Genomic DNA, 25,533 nt, shown 5'->3' with positions numbered 1-25,533 from the left:
AGGTCTTAGTCAAGACTTAAAGTTGGGAGGAGGAATAAAATTCCGATTGCTGAAAATCCCTTTTCCATTCATGTTGTTAAATTATCTAAGTGATGAAAGTTGTATAAAGCGACACTTGTATGTTGCGTGAAAACAAAGTCGTTACATGAACAGTGTGGTCTCTCTATTTACACTCTAAAAATATCTCTATAGGCATGTTATCAATGTATAAGGCTCTGAAGTACGAAGTACCTGAATTTGTTCAGGTTTTGTGGACTTTCTATATTTGCCATTGTGTTGAGTGTGAAAATGATATGCTGGCCTACACACACATAGATGTGAGGTGGTGCTTTCAAATTCAGACACTCCCCAGGTCTGTGTCATGTTTCACCTTACTATATTTTCGCCTTTCGGTAGGTTTATCGTTTATAAGAAAGCCGGGTTACAGTAAATAGGCTTAATGTCTTGCCCAACAGTGAATTCAATATGCCGTTCCTAGGATTCAAACCAGCAACCTTCTGACAGGTACACTGTCCTAACTCTGCAACCTCAATATAGTCTGCCTACTGTGATGTCATGTGCAAACCCGCAACTGACTACTCAGTCTAGACAGGAAGACCCGCCCAAAGGCATTTGATTGACAGCTTGGCCATTCGAGCAAAAGCAAAAGCAATAGGTATAAAGCAATAAAGAAAAGCATATATTTTTTATTTCATTTCTTTATGTCATTTCTTATTCTTTTATGGCAATCCTATGACTCCATGAAGGACATCCCCCAGACCTGGATAAGCAGTTAGAAAAAAACTGTGGATTGATTGATTGATTAATTAAGGCCGAACCTTTTCTTCTACAACTTTCTACACAAGTGGTCGCATTGTCTCTGTTGGCAGTTCTGTGTCAGCTTGCAGCTGCTTTCTTTTCTGGGTTTTTATTGCCCTGATTGTGGGATCCGTGGTGGTAATGCAACCCAGGTCCTCAATGAACTACTGAGGATAATTCACTGCAATAAAGTGCCTTCTAGCAGCGGCTTGCATGTGAGGTTCATTTACAGAGGAAGCATTATAAAGCAGTTCAAACAACAGAGTGTAAATCATTAAAACAAGCAAACATTTATTATGACTCTTATTGCCAGTACTACTGATAACATTCCATCTTCTATGGCCACTTATCTAGTACAGGGTGGTGTTCAGCTTGGAGCTCATCCAAGGAAATAAAATATAGAGATATAAAATATACAGGCGACATCCAGAACATCATGACAGTGCTTCGCAGGGCACAGACTCACCCAAACATACTCACTAAATGAGTCACACGCTGATGAATGGTCACATGACCCTTAAATATTTCAGATTATATCGAATTCAGTGCTATCTTATTGGCTAATGCCCCTCATGGCTGTCTCTCCCTGTGATTGGACAGTGTCTGAATAAGCGGGACTGGAAGCCAATGGATGACGTTTCTGTAGTAATGTAACACAGGGCCGGTGTTCAATAAAGACACCATGCATTATTAATCACCACTGTCCTTTGTACCTGCTTCAACACATGAGTGGTCATGTGACATCCTCCAGGTACTCAAATGTCTTCCCAAACACCAAAACCATTTGGTGAGATGAGCTGGTATCACCTGTAGGGTGTGTGTCCTGTGAGGGACCAGCACCTCCTCCACGGTGTCAGTTGCTATGTGACCCTGTGCTGAATGAGTGGTTCAAAGATGGATGGATACATAATTAATAATTAAGTAATTTAACTTAATCTTAAATTATTACTACTCTGTTTGCAATCTGATTCCTTGTTGTCTAGCTCCGCCCACACCAGAGAATGAAAAAATCGACAAGATTTCAAACAATTAGATATAGTGACATAAAAAATAATTTTGCCATTTTGAGGAAAGATATGGTTTGTTTGGTGCACACATATAAACTAGAAATTCTGGGTCCCTTGACATAATGTCTACTTGGCAGCCTGTCCAATTTTATATACAAAATTTCCATATTCCAGGGTCCCTGTAAAGTGCGGGACCCCCTGAATCTACCAGGGTATTCATGTCCTTCCGACCCCCCTGCAGCGCTGCGGGGGTTAACGTCACATCACTTTCCAGGAGGAACCTCGAGGTATCCAGAACGGGCAGAAATAGGTACAGCACTGATTAAACACAAAAGCTGAGAAGCCATGATTTTAGAAGTTACCCATCAGCTGTAGGTTATTCCTGTGGTCACGGTCCCACAAATGGTGTATCGGTCAGTCTAGGTCTTATTCATTCGTATTGTAATGAATAATAATATATCTCAAATTTGGCCAATCAATTTGCCAGCACATTGCCCCTCTCCCCCCGATCAGTGAATTTTACTAACAGCAGTCCCATCCCCCCACCCTGATCAGTAAGTTTTACTGGTGGAGATTTCAGCTCCAGAGAGTACAAATCCAGACCATGATTTTGTATCAACCAACCAGTTGAGTATAAAGAGTCAACAGTTTGGTTGAAACAAAACGTGTGGATTTGTACTCTATGGACCTAAAATCTCCACCTCTGCTTATTATTATCCTGTGATGGTGCGAAGTGTCACTAGTCTGTTTAATACAACACCCATTCTGCAGCTAATATGTGCTGCAGGAGATCGCGTGACTGTGGGCTTAATTATACACCCGTGTCAGTGATGGGCGTGACTTAATTAGGCAATTACTCTAATTAATAGGGATGTCACCATACCTTTGGCCACATAGTGGATCTTCAAAGATAGACTTAGTCCCCAAGATGGTTTACTAGGGAGGTGCTGTCAGCTCCAATAAGGTCCACATGCCTTACAGAAAGCTTTACCTTAACCTTACAAAAGTGACCAGAAAAATTCCAGCTTAACTAGGTTCCCTACAGTAGCAAACATATACATTGAATTGTTTCATTTTTAACGTTGTCAATATATTAAGAGAAATTTGGTAAATTAATCTGGAATGGGCCGTAAGTCAACCTCCACCTGTCTATTCGGTATGTTATACGTTAAGTTGCACGAGCCCACACGATCCAGTGGAATCCCCTTTGTACTCATTGCCCGTACTTCCTGATGAGCACAAAGGATTTTGTAAGAAGAGTCGAGGGTGGTGCAGCTGGAACGGAGGTCAGAGGTACAAAGAATGTTAATAAAATCAAACAATTATTGGTTTAAGAAATATCAATTCCCATAGATTCAGAGGGGCGGCTATAAACAATAATCGTGTGAAAGTACTTTTCCCCAATGATTAACTAATAAATATCAGTGAACCAAGTTATTTAATATGTATGCTGCATATACTATATATGTTATACTATATTTGTTCTAATAATTTCATATATGTTACTGGAAGGTCTCCCAGATATATATACTGTATATATGTCAGTCAGAAGTGCTCTCGCTGTGTTATGACTTGATATCGTATTTCATAGATAAACGGCAAGCATTGATTGACATTCTTGCTGAAAGCCTGTCCCATATTTTATTAATATATATAGGTCTGTGAGATTTTCATTGTTCGTTTATTTATTATTTATAATATTTACAGGAGGCCTCCGGTTCCAGGCTGAAATTTGTCTGTGTCTGACTCTTTACCTTGACAGCCGGTGTGGATTAAGATGAGGTGAAACTGTAATTGACCTTGATGTACTGCGATTCAGCCATGGCAGATGTTTTTAAACCCAAATGAAACCATCGCACTCATTTGTGGTTTATCTGGCTAACAGTCTTTTTTTAATCCAAAGCAACACACATTATTCTGAGAAAGCAGGGTCCGACAATCCCTGTAGCAACTGGGGATAAAGAGTGTAGCTCAGGGACACAATCACACTGCCAACACTGGGATTTGAACCAGCAACCCCCCACACATCAACCCCACTGATCAGGCATTCATAAGGCACCGGTGCGGCCTTGCTTGAGGGTTCAGGTCCGAGACCTATGGTGCAATGAGAAATGTTCTACTATACCTCAAAGTTTCTAACTCACTTGGGAGAGCATAGACAGGCCAAGATCCAGCCAGAAACCCTACATCATAAATACATTGGACATTTAACTGGAATGACGCTCCTCTACTTATGAACTTTCAACGTGTGAACTTTCAAACATACGAATGAAGAAGACTGTAAGTCCAAATTGTGTTTGTTGGGCTTCCGCAACATCAACAAAATTTTAAAATTCCACTTAGTACGACTTCTGGCCGCCGCACAGCAGCGTGGCTTGCGTACTCCCAGCATCCTATTTCTCTGTACTTGCATATACCCTTAAAATAATGTTGAATAACGACTTACGAACATTTCAAGTTACGAACGGCCGTTCGGAAAGTAACTCGTTCGTAAATGGAGGAGCATCTGTAATCTCCTAAATTCTCAGTTGTTTTAACAATAATGGAAAAAGTCATTAAAAAATGCCTTTTACATATAAGCCTTTCAGTACATCTGATTTCCCATTTACAGCATTCTTAAGCAAAAGCATTGAATATTAAATAATTGTCAAAATGATGCGTTGCACAGCTACTGTAAGGTCTTATGACGTAAGTCTTTTCTAAAGGCTTTCATCCCCGCAACATGGGCCTGAAACTCTTCACTATGAAAATACGCCTACAGTCTTCAAAGCCATAAGCCCTTGGGATGAGCGGGTTTCGTAACTTTAAATAACTGTAAATCCCAGAACCTCACCTACCCCAAAAATAACAGGTCGATTGCTCACAAAATGGCACACCTAACTGCACCCGTTTCTAAGAATGAATTGCTGTTAGAGTTGTAGATGCTCTTCCACACTGCGATGTGGAAGTTAGAGTACGTAGACTCTGTCCCAGTACATACCAAGCCTGCGCTAAATTCTACAGTCTTACACGAAGGCTGCTTCTGCTGTTATATAATACCCTCCTCGCCTGTGGAGTTTGTTCCATTTTCTCACCCCTCTGGAGGTTGACAGATACATATTTTGAAATCTTTTATTAGGTTTCGTGACAGACATCATTTCATGCTGAGTATCACTGCGTCCTTTCCCACTGACTTTATCTGGTGGGGAAAAAATGGAGAATAATTGTCAAATATCCCTTTGGAGGATGCAGGTGAAAATAAAATAATACCATTATCACTGCAATCTCATGCAAAATAGCTGGAGATTAACATTCAAGTTTATTTTGACCAGCTTGTGTATATATTGAAGTACTACTGCTTTAGATCTCTGTGACCAGGGTTCGAGTCTCCGCTCTGGCTCCATGTGTGTGGAGTTTGCATGTTCTCCCTGGGTCATTGTGGGGTTTCCTCCGGGTACACCGATTACCCCCCACAGTCCAAAAACATGCTGAGGTTGATTGGAGTTAACAAATTGCCCATAGGTGAGTGCGTGTGTGAATGGTGTGTGTGTGTGTGTGAGTGAGTGAGTGAATGGGGTGTGAATGGTGTGAGTGAGTGTGTGTGTGAGTGGTGTGTGAGTGAATGGTGTGTGAGTGTGCCTCATGATGGGTTGGCACCCCATCCTGGGTTCTTCCCTGCTTTGCAACCATAACTTCTGGGATTTTTCTTGGATCCCCATGACGCTGAATGGGACAAGTGGGTACAGAAAATGGATGTATTTATCTGGATAACCACCTCTAGCACAAAGGATTTGGCAGAAATGACAGAGAATGCAAAAAACGGGTGACGGTGCAATGGTTCACACCAGGACAGTGTTATATCAGCACGTATGTGTCAGCTGGGAATGCGGGAAAGAAGAGGGGAATGGGAAAGAACATGAGCACTCTTGAGAACATCATCGTTGTGAAAGAAAATTTACACTAGCGTGAGTTTCAGTTTTCCACTGGGTCCATGGGAAAAGGCCATGCCCATCAGACCGTTAAGATTCCTGATCATATAAGTTCTGCTGTGAGCAGGAATTCCGAAGAAAACAAGCAGACAAATTTGGCACAGCTAGACGGTGCCCCCCTCTGGCTGTGAGGGGCATGGTGATAGGCTCCCTGGGAGGAAGATCCTGCGGGGTGAGATCATAGGGAAGAGTTTTCCCATGGTCAGATGACAATGCATGCTAAAGACAATATCTACAATTATCCCAAGAAAGGTTATTCAGGACTTATCTAGTTCTCTGAAAACGTTTCACCCTTCAATCCAGAGGGCTTTCTCAAATCTGACTGACTGGTTAGAGTAGCAGGTTTATAAATCCTGTGGAGCCCTCAAGTCGTTAATACTTGATGGTCACTTGATGGTTGTAGTTTCCCCTGATTTTCATGTATGTGACTGTGACCACCTGGGCCAGGGTGTGAACGACTGTGAAACCGTCTGAGTTGGGTTGAAAGAACAGCATTGTAAGTGGGTGATAAATTATGCCTAGGACACCTCCTCTGTTTAACGAGGGTCGTTCAATCTTGCAGTACACTGCTTCTCTCACACCTCATTTGAACCAGTCAGCCTCCCAGTCGAGAATCTTAACGTCCTGGTCTTCAAAGGAGTGGCCTTTGTCTTTCAGATCCGCAGGATTTATAAACCTGCAACTCTAACCAGTCAATCAGAATTGAGAAAGCCCTCTGGATTGAAGGGTGAAACATTTTCAAAGAACTAAATAGGTCCAGTTGCCCTGAATAACCTTTCTTGGGATAACCATGACCTGGATGACTGAGAATCTTCACAAATATCTGCAATTCTTATAAATAATGTACTTTGCTTTCCAAAAGGACTGAGCTGGTCATCGATCTCAACGCTTCGATATCCCACGGTTGTGTGATGTCGGACGTCCTTGTTGACCCGGAACCTGAACCTGTTTACTCGATGGTGATGGGCTAGCTGTGGACCTCAAATGAAGACGCATGGAGTGAGGGTTTGTCTATAATCGCCAAAGCTGTGCATCACCCAAATCCAGTGCAGTGAGCACATCCTCAGCACATTCAGCTGAAAGCTGCAGTTGAAATAGAGTTGACATTGACATTGGTGGACTAAAGTAACTCCCAATCCTGAACCACAAAGTTGCCATCATTCCATTGCCTCATATTTTCTATAGGAAGTGAACATCTCTTGTTGCTCAAGACGTGTCGATCGAATGTGACCTCTGAGCAGAAGAACATTTAAACCTTTAACTGCTCCTGCCCTCAAATGGTCTAAATGACTAACATAAGTGGCAGCCAGCCGTCTGTCTCTCAAGGCTGATACACGTTATGATGTACCACCACATCATCTATACACACTTACACCATAATGACACTCATAAGAACTACATGAACTTCTTGAAGTTCTTGCAGTCTTCTTGAAGGTCTTTAACCAGTCTAGCAGTTCTTTAAAATTTCACAATGAAAATAAACAATAACAATGGAGCTAGCAATAAATTTGGGGGTTTCATTATATTTTTTGTTCATATTCATGCTGGTAAGAACCTACAAAGAAAAGAGCATTTTATTAAGAGTGAATCTTGTGTTTTGTACAGCATTGACATACCCAAAACCCAGGATGCATACCTCTCGAATAATCACAGGTACTCTAGTCATTTGAATATAGAACTATTCTTTAGGTTCTTAAAATGATTGTAAAATCGGTAAGTGAAGAGACACCCAGTTGATGAGACTCCAAAATGAGTGAGCTGAGCATAGAAACTCTACTGTTTGGCCTCCAAGAGCAAGCATAGCCCTGTGATGCCTTAAGGGCAGGGGTAATGGGTGTGTACCTCTGCCCACACCTTAGATAGGAATTCCACTAACATTTCATTGTTTTCTGTGCTATTTTATATGCTTATCATAAAGTAATTTATCATAATAGTAATATACACCCCCATATGTTGCTTTTGTAACTGGTAACTATTTCACTTTTATATTTAATTAAACAAACATCTGGGAATTTAGCATTTTCTGGGTTGGCAGTTTAGAATAGAATGGAATAGAATAGAATGTCTTTATTCTTATTAACCCCCTGAATTATTTTGCCATTTAAGATTTATGGGAAAGGTAGGATTAAAAAGAAGATACAGTATGGAGATCTCATTTTTAATGTACTGAAAATATTTCAGCATAGGAATGTTGTTTTAAAATACTGAACAAGATTTTTGGTTTTGCATTAAACAGGTTTTCACATGCTAGGGATTGGCCTTCTGTGTTGTCAGGTAGGTTTTTTTTGGAAAACAATGGAAAAAATGTGGTAATTTTCTGTAGATGGTCTGCAGAATACAATTAACTTTGGGTGTGTTTGTTTGTTGGGGGGGATAATGTTTTGTATTCAGCATGTATGAGAGCTCAGCAACCAACTGGCTCCAGAGAATTCTCCACTTGCAACATTAAGCCATACTGATAGGAAAAGCAGCACATTATACAGTCAGGACATTTACGTCATTCACAACATTCGCACACGTCGCAAAACATTGCCAAAGTGTTCGTCTGACTTCCTGCATGTGCTCAGAGGTTTATCTACACACAGAGGTTTATTATATAAAGAAATCAAACAATCAAACATTTTTTTTTTAGGAAATACTTCGAGTGGCTTGTTTGTGGTGGCCCCCCCGGGGTCAGCAGGGAAATTACTTTTTGCTCTCGGTATGCAGGACACGTCGTTCGCATGATGAGTGCTTTCCCCTCTGTCCAATGTGCCAATCGCACACAGGAAATGACAATGGCGCCATTATTTCTAAGAATTTCCTGGTTACGGGGGACGCGGCACGGTCTATGATATCGGAGCTTCAGCTGCAGGGAACAATGCGCAGCTGCAGCCGACTGCCACAGCTCAGGACGGCCAGCACAAAGACCACGTTCTGGTGTCATATTCACACTGAATCTCTTTTATGTTGCTTTTTTTGTATTTCGAACAATGTGTCCCCAGTTATTTCTGAGGGTACACTTCAGCCATGAGGGTAGTTCAATTACGCTTAGACCAGCAAGCCTGTTTGCATGAAATTTATTGTTGATTTGCACCTTTTTACCTTGGAGACTTTCACCCCCTGACATCACCTGGTACATTAATGGATGAATGACAGGTATCTGGTGCATTGAATAACTGTCATTCATTTGTTATTGTTATGCTGTTAATAGCATATTGTGCAGATTACTATTCAGATCTTACAGACACTCATTGATAAACATTGATATTGAAAGACACTCCAAGCAAGAAACGTATTTAAAGAAATGCCGCAATAAACATGTGATCACGCTACGCAGTCGACCCTTCCACATTGCAGGAGTTAGGGATGTAGGTCCCCTGAGATCTGGAAAAACCACGTAAATTTTTTTGGTCCTTTTGGTTCAGCAGGATGCAAGTGAAGCAAAACAATGCAAGAAAATATGAGAAACGCGAGATACAAAGATATCACAAAAATTGAGATATCACATAAGAGGCTGCCGTAAACACGCTTCACGTCCTCCAAACCAGCACCGTACATATATTTAATGCATTTATTTGTTACTAAATGTTTTGTGTCATCTGCAGCTTTCAGAAAACTCCCATAAGCTCCCCCAAAATTCTCATTTAGTTTCTCCTACTGGACCATCTGTGTGATATATGGAAACCGCAGTGGGGAAAGTTGTGATGCTGAAGGATCGACTGTATACATTTTAACTGGAATTTCAGTATGAGGAATTAACAGGTAGTTATGTGAATGCCTGTGATCTTCAAATATGTGTTTTACCTCCTTTGAACAAAATATATTTTCTTTCAGAATTAATACCTGAAAGCATTTCCTACATTCATCTTAACTCTTTCAGCTAGACCACACAATGTCTCCAACATTTTCCATGGTCACTGGTCCAGGCCAGGGATGAGAGGGTTTGGAGAGAGGCCCCCGCAACAGGATACACTTTGCACAAGATGCCAGTACATCAAGGGACACGTACATTCACACACAACCACCCAGCATAACTAAAATTAGTAAGTGTGATCAATGTATTGAAAAATCCAAATGCAAATCTACTTCTGACAAAAGTCTACAAAACACATAAACGATACTGTTATATGAGCCTCAGAAGATTATTAGAACACTTAAAATAGCATTGTTACAAGAATCCTACACACTTTTCTGTCTGAACTCAACAATCAAACTAAACTGAAAGTCATTCAGTGGCTACATTTTTTCCAGACGGAAGTTTTCCTGTGTCACTTGTTTATACATCGATAGCAAATGCATGAGTCATGTCAAATATGCATATTTGCTTTTGTTACAGCTACTTACCTCTCATGCTACCAAGCCAGCCAGCCACTCATTTGTCTCACGTGTACTTATTCAGCACATTTTTGTCTATCTGTGGCATGGTTAGTCGATTGTTTCCCACTGGAGTTCTGTGTTTGAGGGCAGAATGAGCAAAGATGTCGACAGAAGCCTATGATTATATTTCAGGTTTCGGCTGATGATATTTCTGATGGACTCAGATGCAGTAAACAAGATAACAATTAGTGCACCTGCTTGGTGGGCAAAAACACGTAATGGTGCATTGTGGGATACATTTGACTTCTCAGGGGTGAGGACACCTCACCTCATGCAACAGGCAGCAGGAAACCAAGATTCAAGAACGCAGTAAAAGGCATCTTGTCTCATACAAATCCAAATCCATGGAAACCTTCAGCAATGTTCAGATGCTCCATCACTGCCAGATATCTGCTGTTGGGAGCTATTTGAATCAGTACTGATTTGCCTTTTAGTGTTTGCATGTTTTCTGGAATTCAATGTCTGTTTGTCTGTCCGTGTGCATCTGTATGGGTTCTTTCTATACAGTGGAAACTATATAGTGATCACATCTGTCTGGGTGAAATTGAAATTGAAACTATAAGCAGATGACCATTATAACCAATTTTTTTCTCCTTCTTTATGTCTAATTGACATTTGTATATTACATGAACATAAGGTAATAAAAGGGATAGGGTTGCTATTTACTTTATTTTATTGACGATTTCAAAATATAGTACAGCTGTTTCAAACGCTTTTCAAATTATGGTGCTGTACAAATTAAATTACTGAACTGTGTATAATTCACATACGCTGTAATACAATACAGTACTGTACATAAATAGGCCAATTCAATTTTATTTTATTTATACAGCGCATTTTCACAATGTTACATTGTTTCAAAGTGCTTATTGTTGTTTGGCTGATTTTTGGCAGTTAAAGAAAATTACTTTCTTTTTCCTGTCATATTCTCTGTGCTCGCCGCATTAGCCTCAGTTAACTAGACTGAAGCGGGCGGGTTACCACAAGGCAAAGTAGGGCAATCAAAGTGAAGTGTAAGAAAAGAAGAAAAAAAGAATGACAGTGTTTAACCCCAACCCAGCCCTAACCTTAACCATCAGTAACCAAACAAAATACAAGACTTTTGGCATTTTTAGTTTTTTGATTGCAGTCACAGATTTATATAAAATTGAGTTTTTCCCTTGGGGGGACTGAAAAATGGTCCCCATTATGTCAAAATAACAGGATTTTTATCACATTGTGGGGTCATTTGGGCCCCCTAACGTAGTACAGTGGAAGCCATTTATAGTGATCACGGTTATAGATCAACCACTTATACAGATCAAAAAGCTTGGAAAGAAGCATTCCAAATTCCAAATATTGTTTAATTTGCTAAAGTAATCAAGTACATACTCCACTTACAGTGTTCATTAAGGTTGTCATTGCTCACCATGATCCCCCATGATGCATTTGATTGATGGATGGATACCTGGAAATGACTGACGAAATATTAATATTATATTACGCTGAAATATACAAGTTCACGTTTTACTTCTATAAACCATGCCTAGAGAACATTTCATTTTAAAAGATTGCCTAGAAATCAATTATGCGGTGATGTTAGACTTGTGCAGTTGAGTGGCATTCGGTTTAATCAACAGAAAATATAGATGATTCACACAAATGTCTTATCCAATGTTGGTGAAAGGTTCTGTACCTCAATAAACTAGCCAGTAGGTGTCCTGACATAAAACCAGGCAGCCGTCGTGATGCATTACCCGGCTATGTGGATACGGCGCATGGCGAGGCTACCCCCCGCGTCCGATCTCCTTGAGAGCAGGATGGTGGGAATAGGAAAAACACTTAGAAACGAATCCGTGACGATGCGGCATTGCAGCGACAGCGACAATCGCATGAATATGACAGCGCGGCCACGCAAATGTCTATTCCCCCACACCAGTTGCCTTTTTTTAAACGCCTGATGCCTTTTGTGACACATTTCCCACAAGCATCGTTTCACACGTGGTTTCATCAAAGCTCACTTCCAAATGCACCGTCCGGTGACAACATGTAAATGTCCCCGAGGTACGTTTCAACTGCTGACCGCTGCAGACAGGGAAGGAAGGGGCGTCCATTGTTCTGTATTTGTACACAGACATCCCTTAGCTGTGCCTTGCATGGCCCCGCCCTATTGGTTCGAGAAGCTGATGCAACGCAGCTAGGCTGATATAACCATCGAACCGGATACTCATCGACACAGCGACTTCGGAGTGCGTTTGCGAGAGGTCTGGGTCCATTCATCCGAGGGAACACCGTTTCCCCCTAATATTTATATTATAACTTAAACGTATATCTCTAGTTAAATAGGTATTTTTGTATTTAATTGTATATAATAACTTAAGTGATTGTATTTAAACTGTTTAAATACACCATTTTACACTTCGTGAATTTAATTAAATTTTTTGGTTCACGAAAAGGGTATTTTTAAGGGCATTTTTTCATTCGGAGGATTTTTAAATCTGTCTACTGTCGTCAGTAAGGTAAGATAACTGGTTTTTGGCACTTTATTGACAGAGACATGGCTTCTGCCGGTTCCTCTCCGGTTCCTCGCCTATTAGGGCATTATTTCCGCTTTTTATCACCTTTATGTGTCGCGCTTAAAAATGACTTATTTGCAGTTTAACACTAGAGTTTGGGAATTAGTATTGAAATATTTTATGTTGCCATACATAATTTAACTACTAAATGGTCCAGAATCTTTAATTATCTTTGGATACAGCTGGGGGAAAAAATCACATAATTTCTTGGTTTTTTAAAACCATCTTTTGCATTATCTGGTGCCCTTCAAAGTAGGTATGAGCGGAATTGTAGGTCAGACAGGAACTGAAATAAATAAATAAGGTCTGCGATGCTGCAGTCTTGTGACTGTCCAGCTGAATGATTTACATTCTGACGGAGGAGGAGGGCGGGATGCCTCCTATTCGATAGAGACCGGCCTTTGTGCTTTTTCTTGTAAACACAGTATCTATCTATCTATCTATCTATCTATCTATCTATCTATCTATCTATCTATCTATCTATCTATCTATCTTTTTAAAGGAAGGAGTGCGGTGCCGAATAGTTAAGGCGCTTCGCCGAGGGATGCTGCGCATTAATGGAAAAGCACGTGTCCGCGCGTCCATCCCGCTCAGCTTTGCTTGCTATGAATAAAAACAAGCGATCAATATGCCCTGGATCTCTTCTTTATATCACCACGTTGTACGTTTTTTAATGCCAGATTTATTTGGTATATACCAGTGGAAACGTTTTTAGGAATCGTGTTTATATTTCCTCCTTACACGACTGACTGACGTAACTAGCCTTTTATTTATAATGTCAACACTCGTGGCTTCTTTAGGCTGTGACGATAACGGCACTGGTTGGAAATGGGCAGCATACAGGGATCCGGCTAAACATGGATTGTGTCAGGAGCCTGACTCTGGCTGGTATTTTTCCACTCCTTGGATGAGTCAGCCCCCCCCTTTTCCTAGTCTGAGCGCGGGTCACGTGGTCTCCGGGCACACCGCTTTGACTGTTCGGTTACCCCCGGGGTTTGACGTATTGTAAGCGCATGCATGTGAGAGGCGGAGGTGGATCGACGTGAAATGTGAACCTGAACTCCTGCGCTTCGCCCGTAGAATGAACCAAACGGCACCTAAGACGGAAACGACCCATCTGAACCCATCGGCAGTGCGCAGTAACCCCGACACGTCCAGCAGCCCTCAGCACAATTTTGCCCTGGAAAAACAGTTAATGCGCAGGTGAGGCTGCATAGAGCTGAGTTTTAGATCCTCAAAGTCGGCCAGAATTCTGTTCGTTTATGATCATGAAGTATGTCCTCCTACAGGAGGGCTTCCTTTACAGAGCATATCTGATTTCATTTCTGCCCTCTCTGTGTTTTAGTCCTGATGAAGGTGATGCAGAGAATCAGAACTTCCTCCATGATCATCAGCTGGGGAAAAAGAAATATGAAACGGAATATGTAGGTTTCACTCATCATTTATTTACTCTCCAAATGTGACTAATCATTATTATTGTTGTTTTTATTATTATTATTATTATTATTATTATTATTATTATTTATAAATTCTTCTTTTTTTCAGCATCCTGGTACGACCTCCTTCGGGATGTCCGTCTTCAACTTGGGTAACGCCATCATGGGCAGTGGCATCCTGGCCCTGTCCTACGCCATGGCCAACACGGGCATCGCCCTGTTCGTGTGAGTGTCCTTAGCTGTCTGGTGCCTCACCTTGGGTCTGATTTGTCAGCACAGGAATCGGCACGCCGGAAATCCCCGGCGGGAGCCGCCTGTCTGTATTCAGACTTACTTTCAGCACGTTTAGGTGAATTTGGGGGACTGTTCTACCCATCGGCGATGTTTAGAAACAGAAAAACGTAATCGCCGGCGTGCTCGGCCTCATATCGGCCCTGCTTTGGCTCCGGGCCCCGACCCAGAGCCCAGATCCTCCACGCCCCAGCTAGCAGCTGACAGTGTTTACACCCTGATATCCCGATGAAGCTCTCACTACTGTGATAGTTCTGCTCAGGGGAACTTTAGTGGGCAATTATCCACTAAATTGCAAAAAAAAAAACCTTTACAGTATGTATTTACATTAGGTATCTTTAGATATTTTTAGATATTAGATGCTTTATTGAGGAAATTCGTTGGCAGTAATTATTGCATTATTTCTCATATGTTATATATGATGGCATGATGGCGTAGTGTGTATATTTATATATATATATATATATATATATGTGTGTGTGTATGTATGCGTGTGTAGGTATATATTTATATGCTAAAGTGTGTGTCCATCTATTATGTGTGTGTATATGTATATTATAGTGTATATGTTTATACTATAGTCCATGTATTAGTGTATGTATATATATACACATAGTATATATAGTGTTATTATAATATTTATGATATTGATTACTGCTAATGGTATTTAGTTAGTACTTGAATAACTTACAGCCAAACTGTGCATTGATGGCTGCGATAAACATTTCCTGCAGCTGTGCACCCATAATGTGACCAGCCAAGAAATAACCTGCATTATTAATGCTGGGTGTTATTCACGTGCACGTGTTAAAGCGCCGATGCGTGACCTTTACGGGGGTCGTGCTCTGTTGCCTGCTCTTATTTTCCCCTGTACAGCAGCTGTGGGGCCCAGTGCTCGGGGGGCATCTTTCCAGGGAATAACTCTGCTCCTCTTTTGTTTTTAATCTTTCAGGATACTCCTCGTCTCAGTTTTAATATTCTCCCTTTACTCTGTGCACCTGCTGCTGAAAACGGCCAATGAAGGAGGTGAGGATGGTTTGGTTAATTAAAGACTTGTTTAATTATTGCCTCTGCCTGTTGTTACTAAGTGTAAACTTGCTGTGGTCTCTCCAGGTGCCTTAGTTTACGAACAGTTGGGCTACAAAGCTTTCGGCCTGCCTGGAAAACTGGCTGCTTCGATATCGATCACCGTGCAAAACATTGGAGGTAAGGAGCCCCTAGTCACTCCCCAGAAACAAGAGGCAGGAAGTCCTCTTTTTTAAAAAAAAAATAGTGGTTAAAAAGGAAGTTGCACATACTATACTTCTGAGAACTATGCGCAGATACAAGCTTTGCTGTTTTTCCACGAAAATTGAGGGTAATTATGTAAACACTGGACGAGAGTAACGTTTGTGTGACGCTCCACAGCCATGTCCAGCTACCTCTACATTGTGAAGTATGAACTGCCAGAAGTCATCCAGGCTTTCTTGGGGATGCACGAAAACTCGGGGTATGTTCCAGATTATTTAATTTGCTTATTGTTTTTTGACTCTCAAAACCCTTGGAGGGCTGTGAGTCACTTGCGGTTCCAGGCTAAGTGTGTCTACATCTGTTTTGTAGAGAATGGTACCTCAACGGTGACTACCTGATGCTAATCGTCTCCTTTGTGCTCATCTTGCCCCTGTCACTTCTAAGAAATCTCGGTAAGCAAAAACAGAGGCAGCTAAGAAGTTTGCGAAGGAGTGTGTACTTGGCCGAGGACGTAGAGTGTGAATAATTACAGGGTGTGTCTGGGGGGGAAAAAAACAGGATGTATGATGACATTTCCATCTGTGTACTTAATATGATATTTACCACTGGAATTCCAGGTTACCTTGGATATACCAGTGGTTTCTCCTTACTCTGCATGGTCTTCTTCCTGATTGTGGTGAGTTTGGTTGTTAATGACCCATCTGCTTTCACTGTCAAGGCTTTTTTCGCAATTGACAAAGAAAAATACCCTACAGTGATACATAACTAGGCTAATTTCCAATGGGGCATTCTTTCACAGGTTATCTACAAGAAGTTCCAGATTACTTGCAGCATGCTGAACAAGGACTCAGAGAACGTCACCCTGGGCATCGCTGATTCTCACTCGGAGCAGAACCTCACAGCCTACGAAGATGATGCTTGCACGCCAAAATACTTTGTCCACAACTCTCAGGTGCGTTATGGAGAAGGTTTCAGTCATGCGCCAGGGGAATGGACATGCGGGGTCACCATTGCTGCCGGACCGATCTAAAAGTTTTATGGATTGTCTGTATTTTTATTTTTAGACGGCATATGCTATTCCTATCCTGACCTTTGCCTTCGTGTGCCACCCTGCGGTGCTGCCCATGTACGAGGAATTGAAAGAGTAAGTATGTCCTCTTCATAGCGCAAGGCTCAAGAAGAGTCATCAGAAACTGCTAGGCTATGCGTTAGCGGTAAAGAATTTAAAAATTTAAAGAATGTTGATCGGTGGTCAGTTCCAGTGTCTTCATGTACGACACGTTACTCCTCTCCCTAGTCGCTCCCGTAAGAAGATGCAGAACGTGGCCAACGTCTCCTTCCTGTCCATGTTCATCATGTACCTCTTGGCTGCCCTGTTTGGCTATCTCTCCTTCTACGGTGAGTCTATTACTCCTACCATTGAATATCTGCACTATTTATATAGGTGCCTGGGCAATTTGATGTAAGCAGTTAAACTGGACTGTCCAGTATATCTTCTGTAAGTCACTTGGATGCATGTTTACCATTGAGCAGAAGATTCCATCTAGATTTTTGTTATTTGTTGTTGTTTTGATAAGACAGCTACACAGGTAGTAGCCAGTAGGTGAAGTTGGGTTGATGTTGGGTTTAGTGCGGAGGGCCCCCATGGGCTTGTGTTGGATAAATGATTGGTGGATGGATGGATGGATGGATGTTCTGAAGGCTGGACTTAGCCTGACCCGAGGCTGATTCTTTCTACAGGCAATGTAGAACCAGAGCTGCTTCACACCTACCGCAGAATCTTCAAATTCGACGTGGTCCTCCTCATCGTGCGCCTGGCCGTCCTGACCGCAGTCACCTTGACCGTTCCTGTTGTGCTCTTCCCAGTGCGTACCTCTGCTGCCTCCGTTGGCCTAGTTAGCGGTTACCATTCTCGGGCTGGATAATTGGCCCGTAGCCATCGAAGCGGCTGTCCTTACCTGTTTTCTGTCCCACCCAACAGATCCGCACCTCTGTCAACCAACTGCTCTGCGCCTCCAAGGATTTCAGCTGGATCCGGCATGGCATCATCACCTTCATCCTCCTGGGCGGCACCAATGTGCTCGTCATCTTCGTGCCCAGCATCCGGGACATCTTCGGCGTCATTGGTGAGCAACCTTCTGCTGCTCCTCCGTGGTGCTGCCCGACGGGGCCGCCCTTCTTGTCTCTGACTCTCCCCATGTCTTCCCTCATCTCTAGGAGCGTCTGCTGCTGGCATGCTGATCTTCATCCTTCCATCTGCATTCTACATCAAGCTGGTGAAGAAGGAGCCAATGAACTCTATCCAGAAGATCGGGGTAAGTGATCGTGTGTGTTTTTTTTTTTTTTTTTTTTAATGAAATTGAGGCATTTCTATGTGGCAGTGTTCTGATGGCAAGAACTGGGCGCAGCTGGACTGAATTGTCACTTCTTCCCCTCCCTCTACCCTCAGGCTGTCCTCTTCTTGATCCTGGGGTTTGTTGTCATGATCAGCTGCATGTCCCTGATTATGCTGGACTGGTTTCACAACACCAACAAAGAAGTCGGTCACTAAGTGGCCACATCTCCCCTCCCCCGCCCTTAGCAGCCTCGGATAGGGGGTGGGGTGCTAGCAGCTACCCCACAGCTGCCCCCCGCAGTCTCCAAAACCACCGGGCTGGCGGTCACATTCCGGAGACCACAGGTGGGACTGGAAGGATTGCAGTTGGAAACTTACTGAAGCACAACCCTGGGCAGCGTCCTGTACCATTCTGAAAGAATGTGTTTGACAATGTACAGTATTCATTTAGACCACATGGATGGTATTCTGGTAACTTTTGTTCTTTTTTTCATTGTTGTTGTTGTGGTACAGTGCAAGCTTTTTATTGTGCCTCTTGACTGAATATGGAAGTTGCTATTTAAAAAACAAAACAAAACAGAAGGTCAGTTGTATCTCAACAGAAAAATCCCCCTCCCTCCCCCTGAAACTGGAAGTATCCAGAAGTCATGGCATGGGACCCGTACATAGCGTATATTTAACTGGGCTTCAAAACTGCTGGGGATGCTGTTTCTGTATAGACACTAAGTCGAAACTGTAAACATTTGCCAAAAAATACTGTAGAACTCATTTGGATTTAAAGCACTTAATGTCCAGACTGCTCCAAATTCCTTTTTTCTTTTGTTCATGGGTAGATGTTAATGCCAGTGTTTTTCCCATATGTGCCGCAAGAACATCTAGCTGTCAGGTCAGCGTTACATGAAGTGATATTTAGTGTATTATTACCACATTATATAGTATTGTTACCCTGTGCTTGAGACACACACCATTATACTCACGGTGGAGATGTGTCAACACGCTGACAGCTTAGCGTGAAAGGCATCACATCGCCTCATGTAGATGTACTACATCTGCAGATGTAGGGTACGGTCTGGTAGGAAACACTGCATGGGGGAGCGAGAGGGATGGGGTCCATCCTGACCCGTGACTTGTATTACTTGAAACTAGCCGTGTACTGAACCAGTACTGTACTTAAAGACTGCATTCTGGGAGTCCGTTAAGACTGGGTTACCTTGCTCTGTGAAGAGTAAGGGGTCAGTTATTCACCCAGATAGCATTTTACTTGAGACGCAGTGCTCGGAAGCATATATCCCAGGTTGAAATCCTGGAGTGTGTGACTTAAAAGGCAGCCCTGTCTCATAGTACTACTGTGTTTTTGAATGTTATTATTTTTTTTTGTATACGCACAGCATACATCAGTGCTTCCAAAACGTCGGTCACCCGTCATCAAACTTAGTCACCACTTATTTTAGCAACACCATAAAGGTGTATTTACAATGTATTTACTATATATAATATGTATATAATGTGTATATATATTAGTGAAATGTATATATGCTGGATTTTGTTTTGCTTATGTGAATTTACTAAAGGAGGTAAACGGTTGGAATTTCCTAAGCCCCCCCGCCCCCATAGGCACAAACAGTGGTACAGTACAACTTAGCATAATGGCTTTGTAGTAGAAGTAGCCGGCCGTCACACCAGCGCCTGCCATTATTAGACACTGCTGAGAAGAAGCCTCCCTCGCCACTGTAAAGCTAGGAGTTGTTTGTGTGTTGGATCTGCATACGTGTTCACTGTTAGACGTGGGCCCTGCGATGTCTGCTGGGATTTAGACTGTTCTATGTGAGCTATGTAGTTTCTTTCCCCTGGCACAGAGAAATAAACTCGGTGCTAAACTGCTGATCCTGTTTCAATGAAACATACTCTATCTTGTTTAATTATTAATAAAGCAATTGAATTCTCCCTACCGCGTGTCACGTGTGTTGTTTTCTTTAACCTGTCGCGGCCATGAAACCCATTCGTCATTTCAGAATAGCTACAATGGAGACGATGTTTCCGTGGAAACGGGGAGATTGTTGTAAATAATGGGTGCTGTGCTGCTGCTCCCCCCCTCAGCGAAATCTTTGACTACTTATCTGTCAGATTCAGTTCATTTCGAATGCAAAGGGTGCTCTTTTGGAAAATTCACAACGATTTACATGTTTATCCATATAGGTGATACTCTTGTCCCCTTTGGACTCGCCACAACACTGAATCCTGCGTAGTTGGGTAAGATACAATCTAGATTAGATGTCTGCAGAAAAAGTGCGTTCGCATTTAAATACAGGCTACGGCTCCGAATGATGTTTCATTTATCGATGAAATATTAGGAACATCTCCTGGAGCAGCCGTATCCCTACATACTCATACCCCTGATTACTCACCTGGAGCGATTATGCCTGTTTAAATCCCATATAGTTTACAACCCAAAATCATAATAATCAAAATGCATTTTTAACTTGATTCTCCAACCATTGACTTGTCCTCATGGTATCTTTGATTTGAAAAGCCCAATCTGTCCGGCTTTTTGTTCCTGTAATGTAGTGTATAGCTCTGATGCTAATTTGCATTGTTACTGGTCATTCACGGAATCTCAGCCTAGCCGCGCTAGTTAGCTCCCGGATAGCTGTATTCTAGTGATGTACTATCTGCTGTCCCTCCGTAGAAAAGCGACTGCTAAATAAATACATAGCCTACTCAGTCTAATCACACAAACAGAAGTGCTAGCGATCCGTCCAGATGTAACGGAGATAAGAAAAGTTCCATTGTTTTCTTATAAGGTTTTCTTTATTTAATTACTGCGATTAGCTGGATCCAACTTAAGAAACGGCATGATTCATAAACAATTCATGATGTCAAACCGGAACGGTATTGCAAAATGCAAATATAACTTAACAATGTAAGTTATTCATTAATGAGCCATGAGGCGCTCCTCGTTTATTTACAAGAGTACGGGAGCATGACTTTAGTATTTAGGACTTATTGTAAAAAAAAAACAATATCTGGTATTAAAAACAACTGCAACGACCTGTTATGTCATGACAGCTTTCGGAATCGAGGATATCCAAATAATGTAACCTATCTTGCCTTATATGAACTGAGTCCCTCACTCTCTTATCGCTCCACAGCGACATCTAATGTTGCTGTGTCACCCGCAGACTTGCGGGTGAAATCATGGTAAATTGCGCCCCCTTGTGTTAATCGGTGAACTTAGCATCGCTGCGGGGCAGAAACGAAGTGGACGGCTGGTGGCGCGCGCTTCACAGTCCCTGCACACCTCCTCTAGGGAACAACAGCGCGGCAGTCTGGAAGGTCTACTGAAGGATCCCAGTGAACCGAAAGTTTATGCTGGAATTTTTGCTTGATCAGCGGTGCCTCTTCAGATTAGCAAAGTGTAACCCCCCTTTTTCCTACACTTTAAGGTACTTATCCGTCACCAGAGGCCGTTCGAGGAAATTTTAACTGGAGTGGCCCAAGAATGGAGAAGGTATGTCTAGAGGTGGTCACAATTAATGTGTTATAATGTGAGCGGACAGCATGCAGAATTTTTATATGCATTAATATTCTACTAATAACTGGCTAAAACATACATTAATAGGCTAAATGCACACACATACTTGTTGGTCGTCGGTATCATTATTGCGGTAATACTCAAGTGGAATATCATTAACAATGACAAATAAATATAGGACCTCTTTCTGGGTTAATTTAAAAAAATTAAGGCTAGGTAGTCAAATGCTCTAAGCCAACCACCAAACAAAACTTAATTCTGCATAAATTCTGCATAAATAATACAGGAATGTATAACAACACAGTCATGTGCAGCTTCTTTGGATGACTCTGTTGTGAAAGGCGCTATATAAAAATATATTGAATTGAAAAACTGGATTGTGCAAACCCAGGACATGCACATGGATATTCGCCCGTAAAAGAATATGGAAACGCTGAACTTTGCTGAACCAATATCTTGTTAGAGCAGAGATCGCCTCTTTTCTTAGATACTAACAAGATTTAACACATACAGCAAAAGAGCTAGAAACTCCACAATGATCAGTGTGCACCTCTGTCTGCTGACATCAAAAGTCCATGATTAAAAACTGCCTGGCTTGCTTGTTGAAAGATATTACAGCCAGAAACATGCTCCGGAGCAGGTTAGCCGTGTAACGTGAGTTCCTGAGGTGACGTGTTCACGCGTAAAAGAAAACCTGCATTGCGATATTGAAAAGCCAGAGTTACGACTATTAATGCACAAAGTTATCTGGGCAAGCAAGGAATGTTGGCCAAACACCCGCTGCATAGCAAGGTGAAAACCAATAACATGGCAGAAATTTTGGGATGGCATCTTGGGTGGCCAGTCAGATTGTAGGAGTGGCATTGAGTGTTTCTCAATATGCATACTTGACTGTCCTGGTACTCTGTACCCATGTTATGTCATCTTCCATTGCCAGAGACCAGTTCCAATACACTAGAACAGAGATACATAGTGTGATGGTTACCGAACGGACACTGTTTAATGGAAGGGGATTTGGCCAAGGAAAATCAGAGTCAGCATGAGAATAAACTAAATTTAATTTCAAGAAACCATTACAAAATACTCCATCCACTAGCCTGCAACGGACAAATCACAACAGTTGCAGAGCCTCTGGGTTCCCACGCAACATAACAAAAGAGAAAAAAAAACCTTCCACCCATAAGACTAGACAAGCAAACATATAGCAGGTGGCCAGTACCATTTACAAACCATAGTGAACACATAAATCAATTAACCCTATAGACAATAATAAAAGATTAAGATAAAAGCACACTCTCTTACATATGCAGATAGGCAAATTTCCTAAATAAGTACAAAACCAATCCATTCCTTACAGCACATGAAAAGACACAATACAGAGGTAGTTTGGTCAAGGCCACCCCTGTCATCCCCCTGGCCATAATGAACATAGACTAGGCCAATTAGGCCCAGAACCAAATAATAAGGCTTTGCTTCCTAAGGGAACCCTTTTGCTGCCAGACCGAAACCAAAACACCCACCGCACCAAATGGTAATCCCTCTTGAACGCTTTCCCTGTGCGGTCACTCTGTGACCGTCACACATAGGACGGTAAAAATCTCCTGATGTCATTCTTGCCTTGCCCCAAATATCAAGGATACATTGGTTGCATTTTCACCAAATAAGACTAATCCCATGTTTCATTGTGCCCCAAGTTCCTTCTTGGAAGGAAAGTAAGCAAGACCAGTTTTGCAAATGCTACAAGTATGATCTTTACATTCTTGGTATTGAGAAACACCCATTGTCTACCCCGGCCACCCCCTTAAAAACAACGCATGAACGTCAGACTCAAATATATAAAAGTACTTAAGTGTCACACTCAAATATATAAAAACAAACCCTGTACTAACTGTATAGAGTGTCCCTGTGATAGGCTACTTAAAGTAAACATTTCACCACAGTAACTCATACAGCTAAACGCTCACACATTTTCCACTGGTAAAATGAGATGGTTACATCATACATTGAGTGTGTGGCAAAAAAAATTGTGAAAGCTATTATACTGTTACTATACTATACTATACTATACTATACTACCGATCTCACATTGTAAAGCTTTGTCATGACAAAAGACTTTTTAGTAGGTAACCCCAGTGCATGAAAGATAAACCATTCAGTTGATTTTCTTTCCCTCTCAGATCTCTTAACTACACATGTGGTCCTATCCAAAGTTCCCACATTTGAGTCACCTGTGGACCCACACTCTGGACAGTCTTGGTTCACTACAGTTTCATTAAGAAACAACCCAACTTCATCATCTACAATCACGGGTACATCAACGTTTGATTCAGACTCCATTACTGGTGGTTCCTCAGTAACTATAGCAGCCTCATCACTCTCTATGGGCGATATCTCAAGTACTTTGTCGATTGGTCTTGACCATCACATGTTCACGTCTTCAGGATAATTTCCATGTTCAGAGTCCGAAGCACAATATTTTGTTGGAGGTGTATCAGACATGAGGTTAGTTCTGGGCGTCAAGAGTTCTATTCCTCTCCTTTGCCCTCCTGCGCCCGATGGCTCTGGGAGAACAAGTACGCTTAAGATTACAATGTGAACTTCACCTAACTTCTTGTCCTAATGGCAGAATGTGATTGCGATGCATCACCTTACCTGGTCCAGTACAGCGGAGTTTCGAGCTATTGAGAAAAAATCAAGGGCTAAGTCAAGTTTACCTGAGGCTTGACTTGTTTCTCTTTCGAAGGAAGATTGGCATCAGGGCTAAAATACTCAGGGCTCGGCTTAAAATACTCAGGGCTATAGCCCCGAGTGACCGGACCTAAGGACGCCCATGGTCCAGTACCATCCATAGGTCTTAGCCGATACACCAGAAGGTTAAACTTTTGGCTCTCCCCCACATAAGGACTTGCGATCAGCAAGCTTCTGCCTCACTTTAGGTCTAGGTTTTCAAACTATCTCCAGGAATCAGGCAATGGTAGCGCACTTATCAGTCTTATTGTTCTTTGTTTCCTTGTCTGAGCCAATTGATAAGTTGCCATGTACTGAGCCAGCTGATACATTCTTGACACATACTTGGTGTAGGAGGCTGTTAATGTAAATCCTTCAGATGACTATCAGTAGATAGACAATAGACGTCTGTCACAACAAAATGGAACGAAGGACCCGAAGACAGGCGTTCAGGAAATCAAAAAGGGGTTTTATTGGGCAAAAGAGGAATTAGGAAACAAACTAGACTCTGAGCGGTCAAAACAGGGGTGGACTGGAACTAAAGAAGGGCACAGGGAAGAGTATGGGTCGACGTCAGTGACTGGACTGGGGAACACAGGACTGAGGGGCACTTTTATACAAGGCTGATGAGGGAGCAAATGAGAGACAAGCTGCAGTGAGTAATACAAGGGCAGGAAGACAAACAAGTAATGGATGTGACTCATTAGTGTGAGACCAGGGAGGAGACAGGACGGTCATGTGGACATAGCAGGCAGGACGTGACAACATCAGCACCATGGTGATCTTCAACTAGGATAGTGATACCTCGGAACATTTCACAAGGCTGGTCGAGTTGCGATTTGGTTGAGGCCCAAGTCGAATTTCCCCAGAAGAACTAATGTAAATGAATTTAATTCGTGCCAGACCCCCAAATAACTGCCTTTTTAAACCTACCTACCTGCCTAACTAATGATAAAAACCATTAAATCAATATAAAACTAATACACACAAATAAATGAAAATTTATGAGCACGTTACCTGTAGTGAGGTGAGCTGATGGCGTACTGGAAGTGGCAGGTGGAGAGGAGTAGGGATGGAGGGGTAATTGTTGGGAAAGGGAGACGTGTCTCAATCCGTGTAACTTTTAGCAGGTCTGTTTTGTTTTGTCATGTTCAGAGTTTCCGGTTGAGTTGCAGCTAGATTTTTCATGACCGCCCTGTTCGAGGTACAAATTGTCTCAACCTATACAAGTTTTAGCAGGAACTTTCAGGAAAATCTTTTCAGGAAGATTTCAGTTAAGGTACAATTCGAAATAA

General features: G+C 42.0%; 1 protein-coding gene across 1 annotated transcript; it reads left to right on the top strand.

Moving 5' to 3' along the window:
* Nucleotides 1-12,325: 12,325 nt before the first annotated feature.
* Nucleotides 12,326-19,927, top strand: LOC111843152 (sodium-coupled neutral amino acid symporter 2-like). The gene is made up of 16 exons (XM_023810466.2): nucleotides 12,326-12,630; nucleotides 13,768-13,890; nucleotides 14,033-14,111; nucleotides 14,233-14,348; nucleotides 15,367-15,440; nucleotides 15,528-15,620; nucleotides 15,822-15,903; nucleotides 16,014-16,096; nucleotides 16,262-16,320; nucleotides 16,444-16,596; nucleotides 16,709-16,788; nucleotides 16,942-17,042; nucleotides 17,385-17,509; nucleotides 17,626-17,770; nucleotides 17,862-17,959; nucleotides 18,094-19,927. The coding sequence occupies exons 2-16, from the start codon at nucleotides 13,769-13,771 to the stop codon at nucleotides 18,193-18,195; spliced, it is 1,512 nt and encodes a 503-aa protein (XP_023666234.1). The 5' UTR covers nucleotides 12,326-12,630; nucleotide 13,768; the 3' UTR covers nucleotides 18,196-19,927.
* Nucleotides 19,928-25,533: the final 5,606 nt, after the last annotated feature.

This window comes from Paramormyrops kingsleyae, chromosome 3, assembly GCF_048594095.1.
Source record: "Paramormyrops kingsleyae isolate MSU_618 chromosome 3, PKINGS_0.4, whole genome shotgun sequence".
Taxonomy (NCBI): Eukaryota; Metazoa; Chordata; class Actinopteri; order Osteoglossiformes; family Mormyridae; genus Paramormyrops; species Paramormyrops kingsleyae.
Note: the sequence above shows the minus strand (reverse complement) of the source record. Positions and strands in the feature narration are given on the sequence as shown.